The sequence below is a fragment of the Pan paniscus genome, chromosome 6, assembly GCF_029289425.2.
Source record: "Pan paniscus chromosome 6, NHGRI_mPanPan1-v2.0_pri, whole genome shotgun sequence".
Classification (NCBI taxonomy): domain Eukaryota; kingdom Metazoa; phylum Chordata; class Mammalia; order Primates; family Hominidae; genus Pan; species Pan paniscus.
Window position 1 is genome coordinate 174,534,897 of NC_073255.2, and position 12,047 is coordinate 174,546,943.

The window sequence follows — 12,047 nt, forward strand, 5'->3', positions numbered from 1 at the left end:
TTATCAGTTGTGCAAATTCAGGGAGGCCTCCACATTGTATTCTGTGTGAATGGCAGATCCTGGAGTTGTGCAAGGCCCTATACCACATTGTTTCTAATCCTACTACAAACAATCCTACAATGAATGTCTTTCTGTATAAAGGCTTGTGTGTCTGTACTAGTAACTAGTCTATCTGTAGAATAAAATCCTAGAAGAGAATTGATCAACTAATTGGTCCCTATAAATAACATCTTCTACCTGCCATCCTAAGCCAGAGATCTGGGAGTCATCCTCAATTTCTGTACACCTCCCACTTCTTCACCCCAAGTCACAAGGCCTGTTGATTTTACCTCAAACCTATACTATCTCTCCACTGCCTCTACCAATACCCTAGACCAGGTCATCATTACCCCTTTCTTGGACTATTGTGAGACCTTCCTAATGGTCTCCCTGCCCTCCACCTGCTTGCTTTCCAGCCCATCCTCTCATCCTCTACAGGGTCACCAACGTGACTGCTTAAAAAAGTAAATCTGTACACCTAACATTTTTGCTTAAAACCATTTAATGTTTCCCTTTGCCTAAGGTAAGTCCAAACTCAGCACAGCCTACCAGGCCTATACAATCTGGCCATTGCTTAATAACCAGGTTCAGCTCTTACCCTCTTATATGCCCAGTCTGTGCCCTGGTTACACTAAACCTGTCATGTCTTTCATGGAACTGGCAATGATCTGGCCCTTGGCACACATGGTTCCATTTGCCCAGAATGCTAACTTCTGCCTAATTCCAATCCTCCATCAAGCCAGCTAATACTCCATCCTCAGTCCTCAGCTTAGAAGTATAGCATAGTGAGCTCTTTCCCATCTTGCAAGATGGCGGGTGAAAAAGTTGAGAAGCCAGATACTAAAGAGAAGAAACCCGAAGCCAAGAAGGCTGATGCTGGTGGCAAGGTGAAAAAGGGTAGCCTCAAGGCTAGAAAGCCCAAGAAGGGGAAGCCCCATTGCAGCCGCAACCCTGTCCTTGTCAGAGGAATTGGCAGGTATTCCCGATCTGCCATGTATTCCAGAAAGGCCATGTACAACAGGAAGTACTCAGCCACTAAATCCAAGGTTGAAAAGAAAAAGAAGGAGAAGGTTCTTGCAACTGTTACAAAACCAGTTGGTGGTGACAAGAACGGCAGTACCCGGGTGGTTAAACTTCGCAAAATGCCTAGATATTATCCTACTGAAGATGTGCCTCGAAAGCTGTTGAGCCACAGCAAAGAACCCTTCAGTCAGCATGTGAGAAAACTGCGAGCCAGCATTACCCCCGGGACCATTCTGATCATCCTCACTGGACGCCACAGGGGCAAGAGGGTGGTTTTCCTGAAGCAGCTGGCTAGTGGCTTGTTACTTGTGACTGGACCTCTGGTCCTCAATCGAGTTCCTCTACGAAGAACACACCAGAAATTTGTCATTGCCACCTCAACCAAAATCGATATCAGCAATGTAAAAATCCCAAAACATCTTACTGATGCTTACTTCAAGAAGAAGAAGCTGCAGAAGCCCAGACACCAGGAAGGTGAGATCTTTGACACAGAAAAAGAGAAATATGAGATTACGGAGCAGCGCAAGATTGATCAGAAAGCTGTGGACTCACAAATTTTACCAAAAATCAAAGCTATTCCTCAGCTCCAGGGCTACCTGTGATCTGTGTTTGCCCTGACGAATGGAATTTATCCTCACAAATTGGTGTTCTAAATGTCTTAAGAACCTAATTAAATAGCTGACTATGTTAAAAAAATATATATATATATAGCATAGTGAGTGGTGAAGTGCACAGGCTCTGGAAACAGACTACCATTTATTAGTTACCTATCCTGAGATAAATGAATCTACTTCTCTGTACCTTATTTTCCCCATCTGTAAAATGGGACTAATTATATTATCAACCTCATAGATTTGTTGTGAGGATTAAATCAGTTAGAGTTCATAAAGCAGTAGATGGCTCATAGTAAGTGCTCAGAACCTGTTAGGTATGATGATGATGATGAAGTACCCTCCTCAGGGAGGCCTTCATGGAACCCTTAGACAAGGTTAGGTTCCTTTGCCATAGTAACTCTGCGTAATGAATGGGTCTAAAGGGTAGCTGAAGATGTACTGGTGATTAAAGCACTAAAGTGACTTTATTCATTCATTTGGTCATTCACTAATTTACCCAACACATTTATATGTGCAAACTCTGCTCCAGGCGCCATGCTAGACACTTGTGAGAACTGGGCAGAGTCACTGTTGTTTCCAAGGCTGTCAAAATAAAAAGCCACGCAAATCAAAAACCAATTCCCTTGGTTACTGACGTTGCTATTCAGTCAGCTAGTATTTATGGAGCTAATAGTTATGCCTCATGTGCAGGAAGTCTTCTGGATGGTGGGCATAAAACAAAAAAGCCCAACAATGCCCCTGCTTGAGATAGCTTACTGCCTGGGAGACGAGTCAAACAACAAACAAATACACTCTTAATATACAGTGAAATCATGACAGCAGTGATGAAGAACAAGATCAAGAGTAGGGCAAGGGATGCTGTTTTTGATAAGGTATCATGATATCCCTTTTTTTTTTTTTTTTTTTTTTTTTGAGACAGAGTCTTTCTCTGTCACCCAGGCTGGAGTACAATGGTGCAATCTTGGCTCACTGCAAACTCCGCCTCCTGGGCTCAAGTGATTCCCCTGCCTCAGCCTCCTGAGTAGCTGGGATTACAGGCACATATCACCATATCCAGCTAATTTTTTGTGTTTTAGTAGAGACGGGGTTTCACCATGTTGGCCAGGATAGTCTCGATCTCCTGACCTTGTGACCCGCCCACCTCGGCCTCCCAAAGTGCTGGGATTATAGGGGTGAGCCACTGCACCTGGCCTATGATTTCCTTTTGATAAGGTATCATGACATCTTCTGAGCAGACCCCTACATTAGGTAAGAGAGAGAGAGAGAGACAGTCAATTGAATATTTGGTAGAAGAACATTCCAGACAAAGGTAACTTGAAATGCAAAGTCCCTTAGATTTTTAGCTTGTTCAGGTAACAGCCAGAAAGTGGGTGAGGTTGGACCTCAGCAAGCGAGGGAGGAGGTGACAGGAGATAAGGCTGGAGAGGCATCTGGGGCAAGAGGCATTTATAGGCCATGGTGAGGACCTTGGATTTTCTAAGGGCAAAAAGAAACCAACATAAGTTTTTGAGCCAGGAAATGATATGAACATCTTTATGTTTTCAAGGGTCACATTCGCTGGTATGTGGAGAACATATCTGAATTAGTTTGAAAGGGGAGGGGTATAACTAGAGAAATCATTTAACAAGCTACTACAACAGTCCAGAAAGTGATGGCTTGGATTGGAGTGGTAACTGTGCTGGTGGTAAGAAGTGGTAAGATTCGAGGTATATCTTGAAAGCAGCGCCACTTGCTAATGGATTACTATTAATGAACTAATGATGAATTGTTGGTAAAAAAGAAAAGCCAAGGATGACTCAAGGTCCCAGGACAAATGGTGGTACATTTACTGAGATGGGGACATTGACAGAGGACCAAGTGTTTGGGATGTGATTGGAATTAGGCAGATGTGGTTTTGAACAAATTGAGTTTAAGATGCCTACAAGACTTCTAAGCAGAGATGTCAAGTAGGAGGTGTGGAGTTCAGGGGAGGCAAGCACTAGAGATGTACATTTGAACATCTGCAGCATATAAATGGTATATAAAATTACAGGAACAGATGAAAGCCAAGTAGGGAGTAGCTGGGAATAAAGAAGAAAAGAAATGCTATACTCATACTGCACCCAGGGGCTCTCCAACAATTAGAAGTTGAGGAGGTAAGATCGTTTCTAGCAAAAAGACTAAAAAGAAGCAGCCCAGTGATGGAGGAGGAAAAGCAGAGGAGAAAAGGGCAAAGCTCTTTATACAGAGGTGAGAAGGGGATGAGGTGGGGAGGGCGAGAAGGTTTGAAAAGGATTCCCTGAGGAACTCATCCCAGGTATTCTGTGGGTATTATCCCCCTTCTGCTCTTTAATACCACTCCCTCCCCAAGCCTGTGATTTCTCTTTCATACCTACTTCTTATGCTTCTTTCCTCCCTGCATTTTGAGTATCAAAATGTTGTCAACCTACGGGAGAAGTGATAAATCAGTGGAATCATCTGTTGCTTCAGAAGTCTACAGCTGAAGACATTTGAAATACATTCTTCTGGGCAGAGATACACCTGGGACCGCCTTGACAAAGGGTCAAAATAACCAGATTTTGCCTGGTCCAATCAACCTTCCCCCAATTCATTACATTTTTATGCCTCTACCATTCTCCCTTTGGTTTTCCTTATTATACCACTATGTCCCTGAGGTGACCTGGAGACATCACAAGACGATAAAGCCTTGGGGCTTGCTGGGAAATGTCCTCTCAGCATGAAAAAGAGAACCTAGCAGAGGCATTTCTATTTCAAATCACTTTAAAAAATGGTAGCTTGTTTTCTTTAAAAAAAAAAAGGTTGTGATATTTTTCTCATTATAAAATGCAAATAGATTTAATTAACCTTAGAAAACTACAAGTGGTGGGAAACCCAGGTGACTTTCCATTCTTTTCCTGTACCTTTGTTTTCTGACTTCTAATAATCGTCTGTATTTCCCTTTCAAGCACAGATTTCCATGTAAATGAAACCGAAAGAGACCAAATTGGGAGTTTTACATTTCTCTCCCAGGCTAACTCTCTTCTTCTCTTTAAATCTACTGACTGATTTTTATTAGACCCAACGTGATTTCTTTCGTTTTCTTTTTGGATATTTTCAGATACATCAGCCCCTATTTTTATAGCTGTCATATAGTACAGTATCTAAAATTAGTTATTAAATAGAATACTCAAAGCTCATCAAATGTCAGCTATTTTAACATGCCTTGTCTGGGGACCAAGAGACTCTTTTAAACCCCAATTCCTATCTCCCACTGCCTGCTCTATATCTCACCCTGAAGATCCTTTATAACTACCATGCACCAAACTGAACTTTTGGTCCTTCTCCCCTCTCAGGCAATGGTCCTTTTCTCACTTCAGTTGCTAGGGATCTTCCTTTCAGACTTCATCACTCTCAACCTCCACAATCAATGATCAATGAATGCAGTCAATTCTCTCTCTCCCATATGTCTTGAAGCTCTCCATTCACTGCATCCCCTCTGCCCCACAGGCCAATCTGAGCCATGTCCACATTGATTGCTGCAAATGCTTCGGATCGATTTCTCCTCTCCTCCACTTTTCCCTTCCAATCCAAGTCCAATTCCAAAATATTTTTCTCATGGTCACTATTCTGAGAAAATCAGGTAAGATAATTCTGTAGTTACCAAAAACAACTCTGTTAGACCGAAATTATTAACCAAAATATAATGGTACTGGATCATGATGTTTGTTGTTAAAAAGATCTGAGAATTTCAAAATTTGAGCAAAATGCAGATTCTAATTTAATAAATCACACATTCTATGATCATGAGCTTTTTTCTTCTGGAACTACAAGTTCTTCCACGGAGTGATCAAGGATTCTCCTATGAAGCAAAATCACAAACAAACCTGGTTTCATGGAGACGTCAGCCAAGAATGAGCTAAGAATTCCTAAAACGTTGTCCCTTCAAAAAATATCTTTAGGGTTCAAAGATTTTTAGCTATATTACTATTGATCTCTGCTATTGATTATACAGATTTGTGAAAGATTATATCACTTCTTCTGTTTTAATTTCCTCAAGAGAATCTTCTCTTAAGCATACTGGTAAAACTTTTATGACTTTATGGCTTCCTAGTATCAACTTACTACTATGTTATTGCAGGTCTAATGTAAACTCAGATAAAATAGTTCTTATATGGATCTATTTTCTTTATCAAAACATCTATTTGTGTATATTGTAGGTTAAGGATGCCATTGTTTTCAAGATCTGCAAAAGAAAAAAAAAATGTTTTCTCATGAAAAGAAGATTTTTAGCTCCCAAAGCCACTTCCTAATGTTATTTCCATGGAAATAAGTATTTTTTTCCTTAACAGAGATGGTATGAATAATCAGATATCTAAAGTAATACAAAAGGCAGGAAAGGGGACAGAAATTACCAGCCAATCTTTCCTAAATAAACAGGGAACTTGGAGACTGTGACCCCATCTAGGAGAAAAGCAGATGTTGAATAAGTAAATATTTCATCTTATTTTCATTTCTAAATATGTAATATGACAACAACACAAGAAAGTTATCATCAAAAAGAAAAAGATTTTTGAGCAAAGCCACTCAATTAGGCAATACTCACAGAGCCCCAGCTTACTCCTTTTGCCCTTCTGCAAAGCTTCTCCTTGCCCATAATTTTATCACCCATCGTCAAGAACAGAGAACATTCTGATCAAATGCAAAAGAGAGGAATATTTGGACAAAAACTAATTTTTCTCCATCCCCTCTGTAGGGCTCTATTTACATAATGACAAGAGCAGATGAAAGAAGTAGGGGAAGAACCCGAATGACTAAACTCAGAATGTTTACAAATTTGTGAACTTCTCAAACTGTACATCAAACATTCAAATGACTACATTTTTTCTTAAGTTTTTCTCCCAGATGTTCACCATCACATCAAGAGCCTTGAGCCTTAGGAATAAAATAATTTGAAACCATGAGAAAAACTCCATGTAATTTTTCATAGCAGAAGCTTAAAACAGACCATTTTGCTTGTGGTCCAAATTAAGAATCTAAGAAATTTTGCTATGATTAAGCTCTTCTTTATCAACTTCTTTCAAGATCTTCAAGACAAATAATCCATCAGAGCACAATTGAAAACAAAGAAAGTGGAACCGGCTTGGAGACAATCATCACAAGACTACCTATAATTGTGTGAATAAAAAATTTACAGAAGTTTGGAGTGAGAAACAAAGAAAAAAATGTTGAAATGACAAAATTCTAAAAATTGTCTAGTGAAAAATGGCAAAAGTTATTCTTGAACATGGTTTTCTGCAGAATGTCTGGTCAATAAATATGTTTTTAATTTGGTGTTTCTTTTAAAATGGTAATTTTGGAGGAAACTTTAAAAGAAAAATTACAGCAAGTCACATGTGGTCCAACACAGTGGTAACGTCAAAGTCTGCTCCCATCTAAGGAAAGCCAGGGTCCTCCTGGCTGAAGGCACAAGAGGCTCAATCAGACCTCAGCACCACAAGCTCAGAAACCAGACTTTGTCAGCACATTAAAGAATTTTTCTACCAGAGCTGAGACTGAGGGATAAATCCAGAATGCTGGTTTAAAAAATTCTATCGAGAAATGATCCACACAGGGACTTAAATTTTCAGTCTGTATGAGAAGCAATAGTTTAGCCCCAGCACTACTGCATTCTCCTCCTACTTGGGAAGTCAAATGCAAAGAGTAGGCACGGGAAAAGATGAAGGAAAGCTGGATGCATTGAGGGTAAGGGGTGACATCAGGCTCACATAGCCGGGCCTCTCCAATCCAGTGGGTCCATCTGGTCTCTGCCAGTGAAACCTAACTATCCTCAGGCCTCCATTTGCCATCATTTCCTCTTGTCTAACCAGTGCTCAGACAGATATCACCAGCTTTTCCCCCCATGGTTTCCCATGTTCTCATAGCCAATCAACCTCTTTGTTCATTAACACATTCTTTCCTTAGACACAGTAATATTTTTAATCACATGAAAGTTAAATCTGGCTGGCAGGAGAGCTATTCTATATCTTCAAGGTGACTTTACACACTTATCTACTATGATTGATTTTGAGCTCTAATTTTAGGAAGAATAATCTCCTTATCAGGATAATCTCATGTACTATATTTTGGAGTTCTTGGGTGATAGGCCATCTGCCTGTAGCTCCTGAGGACTAACAATATCATTGTTCTAGTTAGTTCTCGTTGTCCAAATTAATTCTGGCCTAGAGAAGATAAAAACTTAAAACACACAAAAAAGATGGCTGTTCATAAGGAATTAAGGAATTAGAATCATTGAGAAAAAACAGAGTAACTCAGAGAGAGGTGCCAAATTTTTATTTTGCTAAGTGGGGTATTTAAAAGAAAAAAATACTGCCTACTAATACAAAGACATATTAACCCAAATATAAGAAAAAAAGATAATCTCAGGATAAAGCAGTGCTCTTTATAGAAAACTCAGTTTTCTCACTTTTCTTTGCACCATGTGCAACTTCTCTTACTCTGAGATGGCAAAGACTGGTAGACCAGCAGCTGGGAAACCATCCCAGATGGCTCTAAGGCTCAGGTAGTCTTGTCCCACACTTCAAGTCAGGAAACTGCCCAGAAATAAGGGCATCTGCTTTGTGCCCAAAAGTCTCCTAGCAAAGAGACTCCAAGGATATTCCTATATTTAAGAAATAAATGTGACAATCTATAAAAACTAAATAACTCTTTGATTTGTAAAGAAATTTATAAAAAGAACACAGACTTTTTCAATAAAATTCCTACTTCTTCACTTCCAAGTTGTGCTTCCGGGGAGCACAGTCCTCACTTTCATCCCTGGATACACTATAATTTGACCTCTACCCTCTCATGCCACAGAAACCACACTCCCCAAAGTCATTATTAACCTTCTAATGGCCAAAAACAATGGATATGTTTCAGTTCTTATAAGAATGAGGTCTGTACCTTACTCTGTCTTTTTCTTGAAATTTTCTTGGCCTTCAAGACATGATTATCTCCTGGGCCTCTACTAACTTTTTCAAACACTCCTTCATCTCCTTAATAGTTCCATGTTCACTACTAAAATCAGGGGTGGAAAAGAGGATTCATCTTGCTCGTTGACACTGATCAAACGCAGTGGTTTCTACCAACACTGTGTTGACAGACGCCTGAAGGAAAGAGTGTTGTGACTGACAATCAGTGTTTCCTGTGAGTATGAAATGAGATACACGGCACAATGCAGACCAAGTTTTTCTCTATGTCTCATTTTAAATACTGGTGCTCCCCCGAGCTTTCGAGCTTTCTCCTCCACCCCTTCTTATCTCTGGCATGGCATTCACGCCTATAGCTCTAATAGGCCACCTACACACCAACTCCCACATCTCTAGTTCTCAACCAGAAGTCTCCCTAAGTTAAACTACCTCCTGTCCTGGATATCCCACAACAACCAGATCGCAGTCTGTCTACACCTGTCATCACCTTTCCCAGGACCTGATGCCTTTCTGGGATTTTACATTTTGGTTAATGGTACTGTGGTTCACCTCTGAACACAGCCGACTTGGTAACTATGCTCAATTCCTTCTTTCTCTCATGCCTCATTCTCATCACCTTTCAAGTCTTGTCATCTTTACAGTCAAGGTCCTCTCTTGTTCCTCTCTACACTACCTTTGTTCAGTTCCTTACTGGTTTATTCCTGGATCTTTGTAATGGCTTTCTAACTGATCTCTAATCCATCCTTCCCAAAATATGAATGCCATTTCTCTGCTTTAAACTCCATCAAGGCCTCTCCCTCATTTTTAAAACATATTTTGAGTTTACTCAGGTATCAGTGACATACAATAAATGACACATATTTAAAGCACACTGTTGTACATACATATGCATGCATGAAACCAGCCAGACAAGATAATGAACACATCCATCACCCCCCAAAATGTCCTTGTGTCCCTCTGCCATCCTTTCTGTGCAACCTAAAATCACTCCCCAGGTTAAAAATCCTCATTCCAAAGCTTTAGAGCTGGTTTTGGGCAAATCACTTAAACTCTCTCCATGTCTCAGCTTTTTCATTAATGTAAAAGGTACATAATAATTTTACCTATCTCATACAAGTATCTTGAGGATAATACAGCCTAAGTTTCAGGATGCTCAGAGAAGCTTCCAATGGCTTCCCATTTCACTAGGTTCAAAGGCAAAGCTGGTAAGATGGCCACAAGCAAAAGCTCTAAAGAATCCTACTATTCCGCCTCAGCCACAATGGCCCTCCTGCTATTCCTTTTACTTGTCAAGCAATTCCCTACCATGGGGCCTTCACACCTGATCTCACTCTGTTCAAAGTCTTCCCCAAACTTGCTTGGCTTGTCTCCATACTAGTATTATATCTCTGTTCAAATTTCCAGACCTTTCCTAAGCATCGTACATGAAACATTTACCCTCTTCCAAACCGTCTTCATTCACTCTGCTTCTTCTGGGTTTTCCAAAGGGCTTATAATTCTCTAGATTATTGTATTTTTGCCTACAGATTTATTATTTGTCTCCTTCCACGTAAACATAAGCTTCATGAGAACAAGAATTTTATCTGTTTTGCTTATTGTTCTTTCCCCAGCATGTAGGCACATACTAGGTACTAAAAATATTTGTTGAACTAACAGTGCTTGCCACATAGCACAGATCTAACAAATGGCAGCTTTTATCATTAAGGCATCATCATTATCTTCTTCTTCATCATCATTATGTGCCTTAGCACCACCATACATAGTAAACCTCTCACTCTGAAAGAAACCCTAGAACAAACCCTTTCCTCTTCAAATCAGGCCCATATGTGTATTCTGACAGCAATGACACTATCTTGACTCACATTTCTCCTTGCATTCTTGCCCTTGCCTGACCTTGATTTCTGGAACTAGTTGTTCCTCATAATGTTTGATTTCTCGGCTTCCTAAATCTGGCCTCGCCACTGAATAGACATAACCACAGGTCTTCTGTTTGAAGCTTGGCCCACTTGACCTTCAGGAACCTGCTGAAATTAATCCCAGAATTGCCAAGCCCCCACATAGAAATCCCACACAAGCTCTCTGTCCTACACCATGCTTGATCAGGACCTCTAGACTAACTGCCCATGCTCTAGTAGGACCATGTACCTTTAAATAAATTACTGCATGTTTATGCAGCAATCTTTACTTCAGTACAACACTTTTGTGTCTGAGCAAAAGCTTCCACCTTCCAATAATACTTTAAAATCCACTAGCAGTTCTTGAGAAAACCTGCAATTCTGTCATCTGTAACATGGATTTCTTTGCCTGTGTGGCAATAGCTATGCTAATACCATCTATATAAATATTAGCTAGTAGACCAAATAGTGATCTAGTTTCACAATACAATATATATAGTAGTGATATATAAAGTGATCTAGTTTCACTTTACAATATATATAGTAAATACACATTTTGTATGCCTTTCATACCATGGAGGCTTATAGGTATTCAATGAAAATGTATTAAATTGAGTTTCCCCATGTTGCAGAATCTGTGTGGTAGAGCTCTAATAATACTGGGGTGTTTTCAACTTTGCCTGATTTGCAATGCCTGAGTACTTTGCATACAACATACTTGCTATAATAAAATATTCAAATTCACAGTCTATTACAATACAATATGCTGTAAGAATGTTCAACAGTTAATGTCTTATCACAGCCTTTCATGATGATAACTGCCCTAGAACCTGCAGTCCTAACTGCCCTAAACCATTGACCCCTTTCCACAGTTTGGCACAGCTTAGTCTTATAGGCTGTTCCTGGGTTCTGATAGACACTGTCTGAATGGTGCAGACTGTGATAATTAACCCAAGCTATTATAATGTTTGCTCCAAACCTCCTCATGTGCCACAACTTTGGCTATTTGGAAAATTTCCGACATTACTCCTCCATACAAGTAGACAGGAAAGGTTCCTTCGGTTTCCTTCCTCCCTTCCCCCAGCCCGCCTTTTGTATTGTTGTTCACTTATTTAATAGCTGTATCTCCAAGTGGCCTCCCTGCCCCACATAGTCTCCACAACACACATACACACACACACATGCACCCCACGACCACTTCTCCCAGCCTGAAACATTCTGAGATCCCCCCCCATTCTTTATAAAGAAGCCTCCTCTAGCTCGTATCCCCCTCACTTCTCAATCACTCATCAGTATCATCTCAGCTCCCAGTGTCCCACTGAACCAGCTCTCACTGAGGTCTCTGTTTCAGCAAATCCAATAGGCATTCTTCAGTCCTTATCTTAATTACTATGTCCACAACCTTTGAAATTTTTTTTTTGGTAAAATACATATAACATAAAATGTATCATTTAAACCATTTTAATTGCTCTGTTCTGTGGCATTAACTACATTCACATTGTTGTGGAACCATCACCACCAACCATCTC

At 40.1% G+C, this 12,047-nt stretch overlaps 2 protein-coding genes across 7 annotated transcripts in view; one reads left to right on the plus strand and one right to left on the minus strand.

Annotated features, from left to right (window-relative positions):
• The window catches only part of DGKI (diacylglycerol kinase iota), a 479,960-nt gene that overhangs the window by 345,373 nt on the left and 122,540 nt on the right, over positions 1 to 12,047 (minus strand). The gene's annotated exons all lie outside the window — the stretch shown is intronic.
• On the plus strand, positions 815 to 6,236 carry LOC100987185 (large ribosomal subunit protein eL6-like). Its single transcript, XM_055115419.2, has one exon. It carries the CDS (start codon positions 849 to 851, stop codon positions 1,662 to 1,664), a length of 816 nt encoding a protein of 271 aa, XP_054971394.1. The 5' UTR covers positions 815 to 848; the 3' UTR covers positions 1,665 to 6,236.